Consider the following 21,277-nt stretch of genomic DNA (forward strand, 5'->3'; position numbering starts at 1 on the left):
AGGTTTCTTCATCCATCACCCAGACATGCTGAGATGTGAGCAGCTACCGCTAGATCATCTTGATCTGATGAGAAAAAGAGTCATATGTCATCAGCATAGCATTGGTAGAAGAATGACAGGTTCTAGGGACATCATGTAGATGGAGAAGAGAAGTGGTCCGTGCACTGAGTCTTGAGGTACACCAGCAGTGAGACTTGTCAGACACCTCACCACTTCATGACCCTTCACACTAAACCCTTTGTCCTCAGGGTTTCCAGGATGATGTGGTGCTTAACCGTGTTAAAAACAGTGGACAGATCCAGTAGGATGAGTACAGATGGTTTGGAGGCTGCTCCAGATATTGAGAGTAGTTTCACTTTGGAAGCCAGACTGATTCTTGTCCAGGTGGTGGGGTTGTATGTGACAGGAAGAGAGTCGGTCAAACACAACACATTTCTCCAGTCTGTTTGAAATCAATAACTTTTGATTGGTTATTGACAACACACTTCATTTTTTCTTTATATTTAGGTTTTTTGGTGTGTTAAATGAACCTGTCATCATTTCCTCTGAACGGTGAAATATTACTTGTCAGATCTTCACCATATATCAGAACCCTCCAGAACGAATACATTTTAGGGTATTTCTGTATTGATTATTGTGTGTGTTAATACAGCTGAAGATTTTCTGTTAAGCTGCTTTGAAATGATGGTAATGTGACCTGAGGATCATAACAACTTGTTGTCTTTTTTTGTTTTGCTGTGATGTTGAATGTCTTGATCAAGAAGAGAAACTAATATTGTCAGTGAAGTATCGTGACATTTCTTGTGCGTCTACTTTACATTCAGCGTATGGGTCTGCCTCCCATGACAATACATAAACCATCAGTTGATGTGCGCTGACTGAAACGACACAAACGTGCGGCGCTGAAGAACGCTTACAATGAGTAATATGGTGAGAGAAATCCTGGCGTTCATCCTCACCACCTCCGGCTGGATTCTGGTGTCCTCTACTTTACCTACAGATTACTGGAAGGTTTCTTCAATCGACGGCACAGTTATCACCACGGCCACCTTCTGGTCTAACCTGTGGAAAACATGTGTGACCGATTCCACCGGAGTCTCCAACTGTAAAGATTTCCCATCCATGCTGGCTTTAGATGGTGAGAAGTTTTCTCTCTCTCTCACAAACACACACACACACACAGGATTCCTGGTGTATATAATCGCTTTCTCTATTGGGAGCTTGAATTTAAAGGAAATTCTTAGTGTTTGGTGTTTCTGGGTCTTGTGAGGACAATAAGCAGATGTGTTTAGTAGCGTTGAAAAGCAATATGCCTTGCATTACGCTGGGTTTTATCACGGGTTAAATCTGTTTTCAGGAATTCTAAATTCATTTATTCAATGTGAGTTTGTTGGAACACTTTTCTAGGTGAGGGTTTACAGTACTGCTTACATATTGTAACTCAATTCAGTTTTATTCATGTAACGCTTTTCACAATGTGCGCTGTTCCAAAGCAGCTTTACAGAAAATAAGAAAAACACAGAGAATGTCAAACACAGCACAGCACATGGTGTTCAAATAACAAGTACGATCATTCTAATAAATCATATCAGCACAACATGACCCTGAGGTGAGGAACCCAAACTCCAATGACGAATAAATGGAGTAAATGTAATTGTTTTGTCACTGTGATGACATCCCTTCCTGTTCAGAATGTTGAATGTGACACGGGTCCGTGCGGATAAACTGTGATGATCGAACATGACATTCAGACTCCATCTCTTCTCCTATTCAGAAGAACTCTTTCTGCATTCATATCAGTCTTCATTCAAACACCTGTCAGTCGATGGGTTTGAACTGAAAGAGTCAGAAATGAAGCTGAATTCCGGCTCATGTGCACAAAGTGAAACTGAATGTTAATGATTGTGGCAGGACAGAAAGAGTTTATGAGTTCCAGGAAAGAGAAGTCACCAGAGCGAGACATTTGTTGAAAGTATAAACACTCTCTTACCGTCATCATGTCAATGTTTAGCACTGAAGTGTTTTCACGTCTCCAGGCTGTTTTCCATCTCTTCATTACTTCTGTGAGTTAACCAGCAGCCTGCTGAAGAGAGAAAGACACCTTCAAGGACACTTCACTTCTGTGGTCTTACTGCTCTCTGTGTCTGTGACGGGAGATGAATGAACGTGAAAAGTAAAGAGATGATCTGTTACAAGCTGTAGACAGATATCAATCACACACACAATCTAATCAAACTGTTTTGTGTGTTTATGTGTGTGTGAGTAACCCATCGGTTGGGACTTCACTTGGTTATGATGCATTATGAAGGGTTATTAACGGTGATGATGGATGACGATGAGGTGCCCAATCCTGCTCCTGGAGTTCTAGCGTCCTGCAGAGTTCAGCTCCAACAGCAATCAAACACACCTGAACACAGCTGCTAAACATCTTCTGGATTATTTGATAAATAACAATCAGGTGTGTTTCATGAGGGTTGAAGCTGAACTCTGCAGGACGGTGGATCTCCAGGAGCACGATTTTGCAGACGTCATACATTAAAAGCTCTTGACAAGAATTTTAACCATAATATCGCCAGTGTTAAAAAATGCTAAATAAACACTCACAGTGTATATACAATCCAGACTATTGAAGTGTGGACTATACTGTTTATACACTGTGAGAGTTCTTTTGACACTGGCCATTTTGCTGTGAAAATTAATGTAACAATGCAACAATGATGTGTTAAGTGTTATGATGTATTAGCAATAACCCTGAGAGCACACATACATCTGGGTTACGTCTATTTGACGTCTGGATGTACATCTGCAAGACATCTAAAATAGAATGGAAGTAAAGCTGCTCTTTCTAAGATATTTAGCTGATGTTTTTACGCAGCAGATCTCCAGATCTTTAACAGACATATTACAGATGTTCAGACATCTCTGAGTATATTGCAGATGAGCAAACTATGTATTGCAGATGTCTTGCAGATGTAAATCCAGACGTGAAATAGACGTAAACCAGATGGATTGTGCTATCTAGGAACATTTCACTATAAGGTGGATTGCAAGGCACAATGTATATGTTAAAAGAACCTTTATAATGCATTAATAGGATTTGTGTCCTAAATAAAAGAATGACACAAAATGTTGTGATCTGATCATTTATCTGAATGAGTGAAGTAAACCGAATGCTTTGTTCAGGATACATTCAGGTGTGTCGAGGATTGATGATCTCTTCTGTTTGTCTTGGATTTTTTGGATCAATATTTGCTCTCATTGGTATGAAATGCACTAAAATCGGAGGACTTGACGAAACTAAAGCCAGAGTCGTCTGCTTTGCTGGTCTCAACTTTATTTGTACTGGTAAGTTTTCCTCCGTCATCATGAACATGATAAGAAAGACAGCGTTCTTTAAGACAATAATGTGATGATGTTGTGACAGGTCTGTGCTCTCTCGCCGCATGCTCTCTCTACGCTCACAGAATCACCTCTGAGTTTTTCGACCCCATGTTTGTTGCACAGAAGTATGAGAGTCTCTATTCTTTAATGTTATGGTAATGATTGACAGGTGGAGGTTTGTCATGAAATCTGATGTTCTCTCAGGTATGAATTAGGAGCGGCGTTGTTCATCGGTTGGGCCGGATCGGTTCTGTGTATTTTAGGAGGACTGATCTTCTGCCTCTCGTTGTCTGATGGACTGGATCAAAGGTAAACAACAACAACACTGGAATGACATCACACAATAGTCTTTCTGAAGAAAAGTTTCCCATATTGTAACTCTTTTCAAACAAGATCATGAGACTATAGTGCTTCTGTACGGTGAAGAGGTCAGAGGCCTTCAGCCATGATCTATTCACCATAAAGCACTAACAACTGATCAATCTTAGTCACACACTATACAACATACTCCTCTCAATGACTCCAGTCACTACATGATGTTTATACAAAAGACTTTAAGAAGCATTCTAGTTAGATGCTGATAATTCCTCTACATGCTAAACATCCAAACCTCAAATCAATTCAACACTGTTCACTGATCATCATGTGTAGTACAAAAAAATAGAGTTCAACAAACTGTTTAATAACCTGATAATTCTGGACTTAACACTACACAACCTCCTTCCTCAACAAGATCAACATGATTTAAGAAAAGTGCTATATTCTTCATTAGGTCAAGAGAAAAACAGATAGGGGGTTCAGGATGGAGGTCAGAGGTCACAAAGCCCGGGGGGGTCTGGGGTCTCATTTATGCAATACTGCGTAGAATCCTTTAAGTGATTTCGCCATCATTCTGTCCAGATCCTTCACAAGCGGTAACACTGGCTTATATTTCCAAAAAACCTGCAGCAGTCAGACAAGCAAAAGACCCTAACGCGACGCTAAGCACTTTTCCACGTCAAAACACATTTGTATAAATATGAATGTTTGCTGTAGATGTTTTGTGTACACATACTCTATGATCCAATCCTTGTTTGTGAAACACACTGTGATTGGTTGCTGTGTCTCTGTTGTCGTTGTGTACGTGCAGAAGAATAGCACCTGTGTCTGTGTGTGATTGGTTGTTGTTGTGTTAGCAGTTCTCCCCATCATTCAGACAGAAGAGCATTTATCAACAGCGGTGTTTCTGGAATATCTTCTCGTGTGGTGTCACAGCGCCAGACGTCACACAACAGAAGACCAGACTACAGCAACACTTCACAACACTTTGACAAAAATGTTTATGTATAACCCACTCTTTCATTTCACACTTCTCTTCTCTACTCACACTTGAATGTATGACTTTATGTGTTCTTTAACATCAGTTAATCCATTCTCCAGGAACCAAAGCTTTTCACAGCATTTATTACATGCTTGTTATATCACTTGATGAAAATCTATGTTATCACTGAAATACTATTTACAGTACTTCACGTTTGTGCGTGAAACAAGGTAAAATTAGAGATGGTTAAACGATGATTTCAAGAGTAAAATCAAAATCAAAATACTATACAATATTTTAATTTTCATGATGGGTCAGTGATTTGTGTTTGTTTTGTTGCTTTGAACAGCTGCTAATTAAGTTCCCAATTTTACACAAGAAATACAATGTCATAAAACTGTCCGATACACGATACTGAAATTACATTGGACAGAAGAACTTTCAAGACAGATATTCTGAAAAACGATTGTACACCCTAATGTTTAACCACTCAATTAATATAATAAACATTGAAAAATAGTCGACTGAGTTGTTTTGAATGACAGGGAACACAACATCTGTAGTAAAATTCAGCAGATTTTTTATAAGAGATCTACTTATCTGAGCATTACGTCTCCTATGACAGGAACAGACTTTATAATATTTATAGTAAACAGTCGGGATGATGTGTGTTAGGACACAACACACACACAGCTGTCAGATCTACATGTGTGTGAGCACACAGAGAGTTCACCTGTAGAACGATCTCACACTTCTGACTGTAAAAATGAGGAGATCTCTGATACAGGTGTTTGGATTCTTGATTTCTACACTCGGTTGGCTTTTCGTCAGCTGTACAACAGCCATGGACTACTGGAGAGTCAACTATGTGGGAGGAAAAGGAGGTAACTGGATGATCAAGGCGTTGTGGTACTGGTCAAACCTGTGGAGAGACTGTGTGACAGACACTTCATCTGTCACTAACTGCAGAGATTATGATGTTCTGTGGTCAGTCACACGTAAGTCTACTTTAGTGCTGTAGTAGAGAATAAACACACACTGGATGTCCTCAAGGTTGTGTACTGAGGCCGTTATTGTTCTCACCCATTGCTGTATGGACACCTATGAAGAAAATACACTTGCTGATGACTTACAGACCTCCTCATCAGAATTCATGGTCTACTGATTTAGTGCAGAAACATCAAAGCTGAACAGACACTTGTGGATTTTAGCAGCGCCACAAGTCAATTCTAATAGTAAGAGGACCGAGAATCAAGCTTTTTAATTGTTTTCACACTCGTTTTATTAGTAAGAATGTCTTAAAAGTAATTTTTTATGTAACAGTTTTTTATGGCAGTGGTTCCCAAATGTGGGCTGGTTGATTATTTTGGTATTGCAGGGGGCCTGTGAATTACATATATTTTTTAAATATTATATTAAAGATATAGTCATGAATTGGACTGCAAAAAGGTTCACAAACTGACTGTGTGTCTTCTCACACATGTATTGCAGTGTTTGTGTTTGCTGTGAATACGTGTAGAATGTGACGCTTTAAATCTAATCACTGAGCTCAGAGTCGTCATGTCCACAATCAGCAGACATTATTCAACTTTTCTTATCAAACTAGACGTGATATAGCTTCATCCTCAGACTATTGGATATGGATATATTTAAGTGAGAGGTCGTGTCGGTTGTGTGATGACTGTTGTTGTTGTTGTTTTTATGTACAGCGTACGTTCAGGGTGTTCGAGGTCTGCTGATGATCGCCATCTCTCTGGGATTTGTAGCCATTATTCTCTGCTTCATTGGAATGGAGTGTACTTACATCGGTGGAAGAGAGATATCCAAGGATAGAACCTTAATCTCTGGAGCAGTTCTTCATTTTGTTGGTGGTGAGCAGAGTGTTTTGTAAACAAACATGAATGGTGTTGTGAGTCTGAATGTTAACACATCTTGTGTGCTGGAGGAGGGCTCACAAAAACTGTGATTTGCTACTGAAACACTAAAGAAAACATTGATAGAGTCGTTGGCTGTATGAGCGCAGTACTGTGAAGCCGTGCACACATCACACACATGCAGGTTTTTGAGAAATAAGCACAGATTGTTTTTCCACAGGTTTGTCGTCTTGTGCAGCGTATTGTTTATATACAAACAGAGTGGCCAGTGTGGCGTTTTCCCCCTCCACGGACAGAAGTGTTATCAGGTAAACAATCACAACACAACCGCACTCGGCCTTCATGTGCTTTAGACATGTTCATTATTATTGATGTCTCTAAAAATAAAACCTTCAGAGTGTGGATTAATAATCATAGGAGGCAGACACACTGTAAACGTAAGAAGCAGATTTGAGCAGATCAATGAACGATAATATCATCACGTCAGGAACAGTCGGACCTGTGCTTCTGTCGAGAGAAAACGCTCTTGTAGTTAAAGATGTTGATGGAAGATGGTTGTTGTCATGTGATGGTGACTCATGTTGAGTATTTCAATCAACTGTAAATATGTCTGACAGAAATGTTTGGCATCACATCGCCTCTATGAGTGTTTAGAGAAATCAACAGAAGAGCTGTGATGTCTTCATCTAACTTCATAACACAGAAGCAGCGCTTCATTAGATTATAAGACAAAGTATTTACTCTAGTATTTCAGCACTCTTTATATAATAATACAGTGCTTCATACACACTTTCATAATTACACCATTTATATAGAAATGACATGTGTATGTATCCTTTATATAATTGTGTGTGTGTGAAGACCCAAACTTACTTTTTAAAAAAACAATCACAAAATATATCTTCTGTGACCTTATTGCTGATGTAATATGATAACAGTACGATCTGAATGTGATTGTGGATTTGTTATAATGATCAATCTCTACAGGTACACAATAGGAACACCAATATTTCTTGGATTGGTTGGAAGTTTTTTCATCATTCTTGGATCTGTTTTGTATGCTATTACAATCACACCAAAAAGGTATAATTCCCAACATTAGTCTGTTTACTAATTCAAATCCTTATTTTATTGTATAGGTATAGTTACACTTGAATTCAAACAAATGAAATGTGCCATTGATTTTTTAGAATGACCAATGCATTCAGACAAAGACCGTTGAGCGGCCGTTCTGTCCGGCGCACAGCCATTAAAACACATCACACAACATCAAGAGATCGGTGGAACGGCTCCAGGACATCACACACCGATCATGAGAAAATATCTGTCAGAGACACTTTTGTGTGAACCTGATGATCCATCAAAGACATTTCTGCCTCTGCTTACAAATGTAAAGAAAGCATATAGTTTTATATTTGCATTTATCAAAATAATTAGGCTACACACTTTAAGTTTGTTATATGAGTTTACAAAGAGAGTTTGTGTGTGTGTGTCATGTATATTAAACATGATTTATGCTTTGTAGAACAAAAGCATGGCTTTGTTTTTTGGGAAAAGGTGAGATGTTTATATATGTTTTATATTCACAGAATACAACTGAAAACAAACATCTTTGTAATATTACTCACGGAGCTCTTGTTCTTCACTGGCTATCTGTGTGTTATAGAGTAGATTTTAAAATCCTTTAAGTCATTAAATGGGTCAGCGCCGTCCTACCTTGTGATCTGTTGACAGTCCATCAACAAGAGCTCATAGGTTCACCAATCTGAAGCTCATACTGGCTCTAGATCTATCGGCTCAAGACTCGGGAGATCGAATGTTCTCCATAGTTGCTACAAGAACTTGAAACATTCAGCTTACACAAACTAGAACCGCCCCTATCGCTTGACAATTTTAAATCAAGGTTAGAACTTTTTTATTCAATTTGTCCCATAACACATGATTGTTGATGGAGTTATCTTGTCTTGATGTTCTGTAGTTTTATCTGTGACTCTGTCATTGTGTTATATTTTTAAGGGTTTTATTTTGTACAGCACATTGGTCAACATTAGTTGTGTTTAATTGTGTTTTATTAATAAATTGAAATGAATAGAAAACCAACTTTTAAGTGTGTTTGAATGTTTGAAGGCAGGGTTAGAGATAAACTAAACAGAATAAGAACATGGACCCAAGCACATTCTGAGTGTAAAATCTGCTTTCATTTGATTTCAAAGAATCATCTTCTTCATCATCTCAGTGCTCTCGGCTGGACGGGCAGAATTATTTTATACTCATTCTATTTATGATTTCTTTCAAACCTGTACTTTTTTTATTTTAATCATAAATTGACATATTATTATATTGACAATTAACCTAATATTCACTATTAGCGACATGTATAGTTTTAATATATTACCAAAAGAACTGTCATTCTGAAAAAGACAATTCTATTGACTTAATCTCAAGTTTTTAAACCTTCCAGTTTTCACACATGATTTATTTCACTCAAATTAAATGAGTTCAGTTGGATCAACACTTTACACATTTAGTTGTTTTGAACTTGATTAACTGTAGCATGTTTAACTTCCGCAATGATGACCTGAATCCAAACACAACACAAATGTTTATTAAAATCCATAAAACACAAAGTAACCCAGCAGAGACATGGAGAGAACACATCAACAGAGGGTATGCATTGACATCACTATCTCCTGTGAACACGCAGGAACACGTCCCCTTGAGTGGCAAAACACTCAGCTGTTTACAATAAGAGAAACTAAGAAAGCGGGACTAAGACATGCATCTCTATCTGTTCGTACAATCAATCACACAACAACGTTTTCTGGTTTTAAATCTGGTAGAAATAGCGGCAAACACTGCTGCATTCTGTCTGTCTGACACTCAGAGAAAGCGACTTGTTTGACTTCCGTGTGCGGTGATGTCACATTCACATCTTTTATACATAGGAAGAAACACAGGTGCGTTACACAAGGACCAAAGACTACAATACAAAATTCATGACAACTCAAAGACACACATGAGAGTAGACCCAGTCCAGTGTGTGACAGGAGAGGAGTAGGACACAACACAGAACCACAGTACTGGACACCAGGGCCCATGGGTTTGGGACCACCAGGATGAGCTCCTCCTCCTCCTCCTGATGGAGAGGTGGTCATCTTGTGAGTGTCCTCATGGAGAAAGCAGCATTGAGTCGCCCTCCACATACAGTTGTGTTCAAAATTATTCAACCCCCACTGAAATTGATTGTTTTGGTCGGTTTGACATTGATTATGATCATTCAGTCATCCTGCTTACAATTAAATCAAAGAGGCACGTGTAGGTCAGACAAATATAACATAACATTTATAATGAAATAACCACAAATGTCTTTTCTGAGCTCACATCATTATCAGTTTTATTCAACCCCCAAGTGACATTCAATCTTAGTACTTAGTACAACATCCTTTTACAGTTATAACAGCTTTTAAACGTGAAGCATAGCTTGACACAAGTGTCTTGCAGCGATCTACGGGTATCTTCGCCCATTCATCATGGGCAAAAGCCTCCAGTTCAGTCACATTCTTAGGCTTGCGCACTGCAACTGCTTTCTTTAAGTCCCACCAGAGGTTCTCAATCGGATTTAAGTCTGGTGACTGCAATGGCCACTTCAAAATGTTCCAGCCTTTAATCTGCAACCATGCTCTAGTGGACTTGGAGGTATGCTTGGGATCATTGTCCTGTTGAAATGTCCAACGTCTTCCAAGCCTCAGGTGACTTTTGGCATACTGCAGTCGACTCTTCTTATTCTTTGGGGACAGCAAGGGGGTGCGCCTGGGAGTTCTGGCATGGAGGCCTTCATTACGCAGGGTGCGCCGTATTGTCTGAGCAGAAACTTCAGTACCCACATCTGACAAATCTTTTCTCAGTTCCTCAGCAGTCAGACGGGGACTTTTCTCCACTCTACGCTTCAGGTAGCGCACAGCAGTCGAAGTCAGCATCTTCTTTCTGCCACGACCAGGTAGCGTTTCAACAGTGCCCTTTGCCTTGAATTTGCGAATGATACTTCCTATGGTGTCTCTTGGTATGTTTAACATCTTTGCAATCTTCTTCTAGCCATTGCCCTTCCTGTGAAGACTAATCACCTGTTCTCTTGTCTTCCTGGACCATTCTCTTGACCTCACCATGTTTGTAACCACACCAGTAAATGTCTAGAAGGAGCTGAGTATCACAGTCATTTTAAAGCTGCCTAATTGGTGCTTATTAGGCTTTATTGCTGCTCCCTGATATCCACAGGTGTTTTCAATACCTGATTGAAAACACTTCATTGAACCTCTGTTCTTCAGAGTGGTAGTCTTTAAGGGGTTGAATAATTATGTCAATGAAGAATTCACAAAAGAAACATTTACTACTGTATTAGAAAACTAATTGATGTCATTTTAGTTGCACATGGTTCTTTAAGAAGTCCTTGTAGGATTTCATTCTGAATACAATTACAAATGTACACTAAATTCCCTAAAACCATTTACAGCATTCGGGGTTGAATAATTTTGAACACAACTGTAAAATTCACAGTGAGAAGACAAAGGGACAACCAGAGATCACAATCAGTAAACTCACACACAATAGAAGCCCTTCAGCATCACATCAGACCACCCTTACATAAATCAAGTGAGTCATCCTGAAGGACCCACTCTCGCACTGAACAGTTGCTGTTACTTACCAAATGTGATGATGTCTGTGGTTCATCAAAACGATGACTTGAGTTAAACTCTTCTTTGGCTAATGAATCAAGTGTGTATGTGTGTGTGTGTGTGTGTGTGTGTGTGTGTGTGTGTGTGTGTGTGTGTGTGTGTGTGTGTGTGTGTGTGTGTGTGTGTGTGTGTGTGTGTGTGTGTGTGTGCGTGCGTGCGTGCGTGCGTGCGTGCGTGCGTGCGTGCGTGCGTGCGTGCGTGCGTGCGTGCGTGCGTGCGTGCGTGCGTGCGTGCGTGCGTGCGTGCGTGCGTGCGTGCGTGCGTGCGTGCGTGCGTGCGTGTGTGTGTGCGTGTGTGTGTGTGTGTGTGTGTGTGTGTAATGTGCCAAACTGAACGAGACTTCAGTCTGTTTGTTTGCTGTTGTGTGTTTAGTTTGTGCACTTATGGCCCTTGATGTGTTTGTTGTCCAGTGTTGTTTCTGTGCTTTGACTCTTGACTGTTGTTGTGGACTGATCAGAAGTGTTGAGTTCAGGGGAGAGACTATAACAGCTGCTCATCACCGTGTGCTGATTGTGTCTTTATGACTCGATGATCTTCAATAAAATAAGCAGCTGGTTCCTGTCACTTCAGCCAAACGTTAGAACGATGACAAGAAATCAAGTTTGACATCAGATAAGCAACTTCTGGAATCATTTAAATATATACGGTACATGATCTAAATATAGAATGTTCTGGAGTAATATTGGCATCTTGGGGGAAACATAAAGACCACAAGCATTAAACACATTAAATGCTAAAACCGGGTCTCTAGTGCACCTGCCAACTCAGAAAACGTGAAAAAATCATTAACTTCTTAATACGAGCCTATTTCTGCAAGCCTTTGAGAAAACGAGCGCTTCAGAAATCGCGCTCTTACTGACATAAGCAGTCGTTCTTATTATAATATTTCCGCCCCTTGTTCTGAATTTGTCCAATCGCACCGCCGCCATTGTTGTGTTCACATGTGTGAAGTTCAAACACGATGATAGAAGTAGCAAAGCTTACAAACTGTTGTGTTGTTGTCTGCACAGAACAATGTTCCCAGACTTACGGGAGACAAGAGAGCGATGGATTATTAAGTTTTCAATGGAAATCATCCACACTGAGCGAGGCAAAGCTGCAAATAAAGACATTGTAAGTAGCGGTATTTTAAAGTAAATCCTCAGGGACCTGCGGTAACTTTAAAGTAGATAAAATGTCTCTGTGACACGTTTGTCCGTTCACTGTTAGAATGTGATGTGTGTGGCTTGTAAACATGCAACAGGATTCTTCTGTGTAACATTAATTTGATTTAGAGAAATATTGATGCGTTTGTCTGGAGTATCTTAACTTCAGAAAACTGTTTGATTGGTTTGTAAACACGCGACGCGGTTCTCTCTCCCGACAGGGACCGGAGGCAATAGTGTCTGATTGCAGAGTGCAAGACAGAGGCGTAACTGGTAATGGGCGGAACCTGTAATTGTCCAAATCACACGGGACAACGAGAGATATCAAACGTGAGATGTCGAAAAGATCACCTTCTTATTTTATGCTTTAATAGTATGTACTGGTTTGTGACGGAAAAAGTAGATATTTTTGACACCGGAGCAAATGTGTGCACTGGTACAAACGCGAAACTAAAGTCACAACTGTTTCCTTAGGACACTATAATTATTAACAAAGACAAACAGCATCTTGTTTTTACATTTAAGCATTTCTTTATTAATCATTTATTATGTATTATTAACTGTTTAGTTTTATTAATTCAGCGACGCATCATTTGGCCTATTTATTAATTTTGTGCAGCGCAAGTACACTACTACTCGCTCCGTACCGGTAGTGGTTTTTAATTGCTTGTCTTCACCAGATGTATGCGTGATATCCTTTGTGACACACCGTTACGAGACAGGAAGGAAATATTAACTCTGGGTTTATTTACATGTGGAACATACGACCATCTGTGACGTCTAACACCCGACTTCCACCGGGAACACTCTTCAAGGTTGCGCAGGAGAACAGAACGACATGATAGTAAAATACGTCCTCTACTGGCCACCTCCACCCTACAACACTACATTACGTCACAGTTAATATGTTAGACAAATTTAGTTTTATAAACATATAAATGAAAATGTTGCATTTGTTATACACAATTTCTGAAGATGTTAGAGTTCTAAATATTTCAGCATACTTTGACAAATCTGCATTTAAGAAACACACAATGCTTTCATTTATTAATTGTTTATTATTATTCTTTATTCTTTTTCAATCATTCACTCCCCCACCCATTCACTCTTTACTCTTTCAGCCATTCATTCTTTACTCCTTTTTGACCATGGCATTGACTCTTAAGCCGTATTCATCAACACAGGTTGACAAAAATGTTTCCCTGTCTTTGAGATGTTGAAACACAAACATAAAGTTATCTCTGTCTTCTGGGAAATGACCCTCCAGGACGAAATGATACCAACATGTGCGTTCCCCTATTATTGCATGAAAATTACTTAACAAATTAATATAAACTTTTATCTCGGGAAAATATCCTTACCGCTTTATCTATACGACCCGCCATCTTGCCGACAATGTGACGTTTTTGATATCTCGCGTTGTTCCGTGTGATTTGGACAATTACAGGTTCCGCCTATTACAAGTTCCGCCCATTACCAGTTACGCCTCTGTCTTGCAGTCCGCATGGCCCCGGGGGACACAGGTGTGCTTATCGAAAACACAGCACGTTTTCTGCTGAAAAGGGGGCGGAGACTAGCAGCTCTCTTGCATTTAAAGAGACACACACACATACCAAAACAGCGTGTTTCTCCTCACATGCTAAAGTGGGCATGTAGCGCATGGAATATTAAAAGATCGGTGGTGCTTTTTTTAGCTAAAACTTCACAATCACACTCTGGGGAAACCAGAGACTTATTTAACATCTAGTGAAACCATTCGAGCAACCTCTCCATTAAAGGCAGCGACTATAACACTAGGTTTAAATAGCGCTAGGCTCTGTTTACACTGAGTGAAAGTAGCAGCATTTCTTTGTGATATACTGTCTACACTAACCGAAAATAGCAGTGTTTTCTTTGGATTAAGTAGAAATAGTAGTGAGATGCTATGTTATTATAAATAGTGGCAGATCACTATATTTATAAAAAATATTCAAATGATGGCAAGTTATTGCCATAAAACCGCCGTACACACCTAACCTCACCCTGAACTTTATCAATAAAATGTTTTATAATAATTTTTATCGAAAGCAAATGCCTTTATGACCTGTAGGGTTATAGAAAACGGTAGAAGAGCATTTCGAGCGAGAGGTGGATGAGAACTCCAGTCTCCAGTGCTACACACACTTCACAATTTACGCCACTGGAGGCGCTGTCACGCTTTCTCTGTCCAATCACATATTGGTGGGCGGAGCTAGTGCTGCAGATAGTCCCTGCCAAACAAGGCCGGCTATTTGTTCTCAGTGTAAATAAACACACATATTTTAAGAGTATGTAGTTGTGCTTGTTCTAAGCTGTATGTACACAATAAACACACATCTGAATGACACTGATGACACCACAAACATTGTTTTCTCCTCCCAGCGATCAGATGAAATGATTCTTTTCTCTCAGACGGTGTTGATCACACTATAGATCATGGATCACAGAGCTGTGCTCATGTACGCTGAAATCGGCTGTTTCGTGGTCTGTGTTAGCGGATGGATCTTGGTTTGTTCCACAATGCCGACCGAGTACTGGACTTATTCTGAAGTGCAGAGTTTGGTTCTCACGTCTTCTCATTATTACTCTAATCTGTGGAAAGACTGCATCTCTGATTCCACAGGTGTGACTGACTGTAAAGGCTTTCCTTCTTTACTGGCTTTGCAGAGTAAGTGACAAGAACTGACAACACGACACACATGCTAATGAAATGTAGGCGACACCTCGAATAGACTTCTGCAAAATACAACAATGGAAAAGTAAATAGTGCAAACTTAAAATGGTAAAAACGTGCATAAATACCCCATCAAATGTTCTAGGTGCACATATAAACGAACTAAAATTTGATTGGCAGCGATGCTCAAACATCATTTTATGACATCAAATGTAACACAAATGTTTGTGTTGATAGTGGGCATTAATCTGAACTTTACATCTGAATAATCTGCTTGTATTAATGACGTATGGGGTTATTTATTTCACACTAAAACTTCATCAATGTGCCACCTCGTGTGAAAAAGTTACATGACTTTTAAGGTCCTGCTTTGGTTTCTGGAGTGTCCAACAACAAGTTTATGTTCATAGAAGGTGTAAAAACACTATTATGTCGTAATAATAGTCAGTTATTCTTACCTTAATTCTTGACTGACTCTCAAATGATTCGTTCCAATATTCATCCGTCTAATCCCCTCCTATCCGCTAGCCTAGTGTCATGTGATTGGTCAGATGGTGTATATATGGTGTATACGCCTATCATCATTACTAGATTACAGTTTACAGGTGTTTGGATATTATACAGTGTATAGATAGAGATGACGAGGATTTGAGTCTGATGAAGAAACATCCAAAGACGAAAGTAGATAATAGATAGACCGTAATAGATTGAACACAGGTTCTAGACATGATGCACACGCATCACAAATGAGCGAAGGTGTTTGGGGAGGAGAGTGAATTTCAGTCCCAGCAAAACGTGGGCGAGGACTATTTCTAGTGATGTAGATACGCGGCGGTTAGAGACTCGGCCTAGTTCACGTCTACTTTGCGTGATTCTGAGTTGACTCACTTTTTTACAGCCAATAACTTTGTTATTCATTCACCTTCAGATTTAAAACTTGTCAGACTGCTTACTTTCAAACACACCAACATAACAGACTGCATGAAATGTCATTTTCATGATCTCAAGTTATTTACTCTTTAACAAGCCAGAACCTCCCTTCACATATACATTCATCACCTTTTCTCTAATGAGTTTTATTTCATCATTAAACCATTATTATGGTTTAATGCAGAGGAAACACCAGATTTTTTCCCAATTGAATGAATGAAACAATTGACAAAATCATTAATCACATGCCAAACTGAAACTAAATGCTACATATTTCAATAAAATAAACTTTTAAATGTCAAAACATCACTTAGCCAAAAATGAAAAGTTATGAACAAAGAAGAGGAAGGTGATGTGTGTCTGCAGGTCAGTGTGGTTCTCGTGTGTTCGTTGTTCTCTATGCCACAGCTTTACCCCACAGGGAACCAATCTTTCTAGGATAAACCTTAGTGTTAATATACTTGTAATGAATGTATTAACAAACATGCAACAAATTGTGATTATTCAGCCCACATTCATCTGTGTCGATCTCTCATCATCATCTCTATAATTCTGGGATTCTTTGGAGGCGTTCTGGCTTTAGTTGGGATGAAATGCACAAAACTGGGCGGCTCTGAAACCATCAATGCCAGAATCACCTTCTCTGCTGGGATCAATTATTTATTGTCAGGTAAACGTGCACCTTGTTTCAATATGTTATATCTGGAAATCTGCAAGTACCGACAGCCAGTTCACAACATACTCCATGGCCTTTATTTCAAAAACAACTTCTGGGTCTTCCCGCATTTTCCATAATACAAGTTCCTAGTAAGAGTCTCAGCACTTTAACAGCACACGTCTCAGCAGTATACACAGAACCTCACAGTGTTGGACGTCTGAACTCTGTGTGTGCCGCAGGTCTCTCTGCTGTGTTCGCTTACAGCTGGTATGGAAACAAAGTCATATCCGCCTTCATGGATCCCAACTACAAAGAAAAGAAGTGAATACATATTTCCATCACTTGGTGAATCAGATGAAATGAATGTAAGCGTTTTTCACTTGATGTCAAAACTGAAGCCGACTGTCTCTGATGGTGTCACAGGTTTGAACTGGGAGCGGCTCTGTTTGTGGGATGGGGTGGATCGGCTCTTCTCATCACCGCCGGACTTATTTACTGCATCATAACAGGCCAAGAAATCTGCCAAAGCAGGTACAGTATCAATCCACATCATCTGTTTATATACAGTATGTCGAAGGTCACCTATTACACAGACACTCGTCAAGAAAGCATAAAAGAGGTGAAATAAAATAAAGTTCTTTCATTGTGAACTGCTGTGCAGAGTGTAGACAGAATGAGTCAGTCAGGTCATCCTGATGTGCGAGACGATTGGCTGACGGATGGCAGGATTAGGATTCATTTCACAGGAGATGAGGTTTAGAAAAGCTTCTGTATGTAGACTGTAGGGAAGTGTACATACACACATAATATACAGACTGCTTTTCACGACACAAAACATGTCATGAACAGCTCAAACATCTTCCTCAATCAACACTTCATCATCACCATCATCATAGCAAAGCAGAGCTCTTTCTTTCTTTTCACTTCAAAGGACAAAAGGACATCAGTCTTGTTTTTAGTGTCACGTTTATATGAACTCTTTCTCTTTCAACAACGTCTGTATGTTAACCATGAGTCTGATTTCAGCTCAAAGACTGAAGAGACGTCATATTGTGATCCTTCCTCAACATACACTCATCCACCTTCATCTGGACCTGAGAGAGATGACAAGCAGGAATTCAAGTCTTCAAGAGTCACGACAGCGTATGTTTAACGCTCATCTTCATCTGTTTCAATGCTGCCGGAGAGGATTTTGTGTCACGTGTCATCTCTATTATTCTGGCTGGTTTTTATTTGGGTCACATTTTGTCACAAAAACAGATTCTATGGAGCAGTGTTCGGTTGTTCTGTTTTTCTGATATCATGATTGTGCCCTGAGTGAGTCATGGAAAAAACAAATAGTGTAATATTAAAGATTCTGATCCCGCGAGCAGTTTGATGATGTTTAACACGACACGGAATCGTTGCTTTGGTTTTTTATAACTGGAAAGTCTTTGATCTCTCAGAAAATGTAAATGAATGATGATTATGTGTGTGTGTGTGTGTGTGTGTCCGCTGAAGATGATACGAGCTGTAGTCTCATGTCACACATCATGAGCTCTCACTGTTGATGTTCTCTTCCACTATTGACTGAATGAAAGCAGTTTCATTGATTGGACAAATTTCATTGGAACACTTGAGACTTGTTAAGGATCTCTTCAGGTCCTTAACAAGTCTCAAGTGTTCCAATGAAATTAAGATGAATGTGGTGTGGAGATGGACAGCTTCATGAATTCCTCAGAAATAGCCTCCATATACACACCAGTATATGAGTCAATGACATATAATTATGGGATGAATTCCGACTCAAAATGATTAACAAATGCAAGCACAGTCATCCGTGAACGTGACACACGTTACATTTGTATTTTACGATTCATAAACAAATGCCTTATGATTTAAATCTGTGAAATTTAGATTTGAATAAACATGAAGCTATTTGTACAAATAGAGACAGATTTGTGATTGCAATGTTTTATTTTATGTTCATGTATATTGATTTTGCGCATACCAATGAGAAGTTGTGCATTTGTCTATCCTGCAACGCGCGTCCATTTATCCTGTTCGGTTCATTCGGATTTTGAGACTTTCTTTACGCGGTTTTGCGGTTTCTGCGCAACTGCAGATCCATGCGCAACCGTGCAAAAATAAGAACTGCCACTAGATGGCAGGCTTACGGAAACCATAGGTGCTGGTCCCATTACAATATCATCAAAAAGTTGATGCATTTCACTCTCACATTTCACTACAAAATTCAAACATTTCAAATAATTTAAACAATTTGAAGTGAGGCGATTGTCTCAGCACACCAAGGTGACTACAAACATGATGTTGTCCAGTCACGACTTCTTGTTGCACAACATCAGGGCAAAAATGTTAAAGTTTTAGGGGTGATTTTATCGGAAAGAAATTAGAATAGACTAAAATAAATAAAATAACTGTCCAAACTGAAAAAACTTATGCTGAACATATTTGGCGAAAAACAAAACTTGAAGTTCACTATAAAATCTATAAAGACAGTCAGCATGCCTTTAATATCGAATCAGGCAAAGCTAGACAGACTTATTTCTATTGACTGCAACAACAGTCATAGGCTTTTTGCTAGTGTAGAAAGACTAACAAACCCCCAAGTCAAGTCCCCTTCTAAATCATTTCTGATGACAAGTTTGCAACTTTTTTCCTTGAGAAGAAAAATAATTTCAGAATGGCAGTCAGCAAAGCCCTACATGGCACTCAGGTCAGTCTGACTTAATTACAACAATCTAAGAAATTAGCAACATTATCTGAATTTCAGACAATTGATCAGAAAACTTTGGAGAAAACAGTAACGCATCTTAAGTCCTCAACATGCAACCTGGTACACTCACCGCATCCTTTTTCAAAAAAGTGTTTAACTGTTTAGAAGCAGATCTTTTAAAAATAGTAAATACGTTATTTCTCTCAGGAACTTTCCCAGAGTCCCTAAAAACTGCAGTTGTCAAGACTTTACTAAAATAAGAGCAGAGCAATCTAGACAAAAACTTACTGTCTACCAACAAATCTTCCTTCATAGCCAAGATCATTGAAAAAGTTGTCGTCAATCAGCTGAACAAATTCCTAAACTCAAATGGCAATCTGGACAATTATCAGTCTGGTTTCCGTCAGCATCACGGCACAGAAATCTACTGCACTGTAACTTTAATAACTGCATTGACTCATCTACTGCACTGTAACTTTAATAACTGCATTGACTCATCTACTGCACTGTAACTTTAATAACTACATGACTCATCTACTGCACTGTAACTTTAATAACCGCATTGACTCATCTACTGCACTGTGACTTTAATAACTACATGACTCATCTACTGCACTGTAACTTTAATAACTACATGACTCATCTACTGCACTGTAACTTTAATAACTACATGACTCATCTACTGCACTGTAACTTTAATAACTACATGACTCATCTACTGCACTGTAACTTTAATAACTACATGACTCATCTACTGCACTGTAACTTTAATAACTACATGACTCATCTACTGCACTGTAACTTTAATAACTGCATTGACTCATCTACTGCACTGTAACTTTAATAACTGCATTAACTCATCTACTGCACTGTAACTTTAATAACTACATGACTCATCTACTGCACTGTAACTTTAATAACTTTATTAACTCATCTACTGCACTGTAACTTTAATAACTTTATTAACTCATCTACTGCACTGTAACTTTAATAACTGCATTAACTCATCTACTGCACTGTAACTTTAATAACCGCATTGACTCATCTACTGCACTGTAACTTTAATAACTACATGACTCATCTACTGCACTGTAACTTTAATAACTACATGACTCATCTACTGCACTGTAACTTTAATAACTACATGACTCATCTACTGCACTGTAACTTTAATAACTACATGACTCATCTACTGCACTGTAACTTTAATAACCGCATTGACTCATCTACTGCACTGTAACTTTAATAACCGCATTGACTCATCTACTGCACTGTAACTTTAATAACCGCATTAACTCATCTACTGCACTGTAACTTTAATAACCGCATTGACTCATCTACTGCACTGTAACTTTAATAACTGCATCTACTAACTTTATGAGAAAATGCTTTGTCTTTTAAATTAAAACACCTGATCAATTTGGGATTTTCATTAGTTGACAGTTATAATCATTACAATTAAAATAAATAAACATTTGAAATATATCAGTCTGCGTGCAATGAATTAATATAATTTAGAAGATTCACTTTTTGAATGGAAATAGTGAAATGCATCAACTTTTTGATGATATTCTAATGGGACCAACACCTATGGTTTCCGTAAGCCTGTCATCTAGTGGCAGTTCTTATTTTTTTGCACGGTTGCGCATGGATCTGCAGTTGCGTGTGTGTGGATTGTCCAATGCAAAACCGCGTAAAGAAAGTCTCAAAATCCAAATGAACCGAACAGGATAAATGGACGCGCGTTGCAAGATAGACAAATGCACAACTTCTCATTGGTATGCGCAAAATCAATATACATGAACATAAAATAAAACATTGCAATCACAAATCTGCATCTATTTGTACAAA

At 38.9% G+C, this 21,277-nt stretch overlaps 3 protein-coding genes across 5 annotated transcripts; all 3 read left to right on the forward strand.

Moving 5' to 3' along the window:
• The first annotated feature begins 859 nt into the window (after positions 1 to 859).
• On the forward strand, positions 860 to 5,200 carry cldn10b (claudin 10b). 2 transcript variants are annotated; one of them, XM_056755082.1, is made up of 5 exons: positions 860 to 1,138; positions 3,184 to 3,345; positions 3,425 to 3,506; positions 3,586 to 3,690; positions 4,557 to 5,200. In XM_056755082.1, the coding sequence occupies exons 1-5, from the start codon at positions 919 to 921 to the stop codon at positions 4,708 to 4,710; spliced, it is 723 nt and encodes a 240-aa protein (XP_056611060.1). In that variant the 5' UTR covers positions 860 to 918; the 3' UTR covers positions 4,711 to 5,200. The 2 variants fall into 2 exon arrangements, with proteins under 2 accessions (XP_056611060.1, XP_056611061.1); XM_056755083.1 differs by having other exon boundaries at positions 4,560 to 5,200.
• A 182-nt stretch (positions 5,201 to 5,382) lies between these two features.
• On the forward strand, positions 5,383 to 8,576 carry LOC130427813 (claudin-10). 2 transcript variants are annotated; one of them, XM_056755496.1, is made up of 5 exons: positions 5,383 to 5,679; positions 6,391 to 6,552; positions 6,776 to 6,863; positions 7,543 to 7,638; positions 7,746 to 8,576. In XM_056755496.1, the coding sequence occupies exons 1-5, from the start codon at positions 5,448 to 5,450 to the stop codon at positions 7,900 to 7,902; spliced, it is 735 nt and encodes a 244-aa protein (XP_056611474.1). In that variant the 5' UTR covers positions 5,383 to 5,447; the 3' UTR covers positions 7,903 to 8,576. The 2 variants fall into 2 exon arrangements, with proteins under 2 accessions (XP_056611474.1, XP_056611475.1); XM_056755497.1 differs by having other exon boundaries at positions 5,383 to 5,565.
• Positions 8,577 to 14,412: 5,836 nt separating this feature from the next.
• Positions 14,413 to 20,994, forward strand: cldn10c (claudin 10c). Its single transcript, XM_056754095.1, has 5 exons — positions 14,413 to 15,116; positions 16,561 to 16,722; positions 16,950 to 17,031; positions 17,134 to 17,241; positions 17,737 to 20,994. The coding sequence occupies exons 1-5, from the start codon at positions 14,885 to 14,887 to the stop codon at positions 17,861 to 17,863; spliced, it is 711 nt and encodes a 236-aa protein (XP_056610073.1). The 5' UTR covers positions 14,413 to 14,884; the 3' UTR covers positions 17,864 to 20,994.
• Positions 20,995 to 21,277: the final 283 nt, after the last annotated feature.

Source organism: Triplophysa dalaica, chromosome 8 (genome assembly GCF_015846415.1).
Source record: "Triplophysa dalaica isolate WHDGS20190420 chromosome 8, ASM1584641v1, whole genome shotgun sequence".
In the NCBI taxonomy this organism is placed as follows: domain Eukaryota; kingdom Metazoa; phylum Chordata; class Actinopteri; order Cypriniformes; family Nemacheilidae; genus Triplophysa; species Triplophysa dalaica.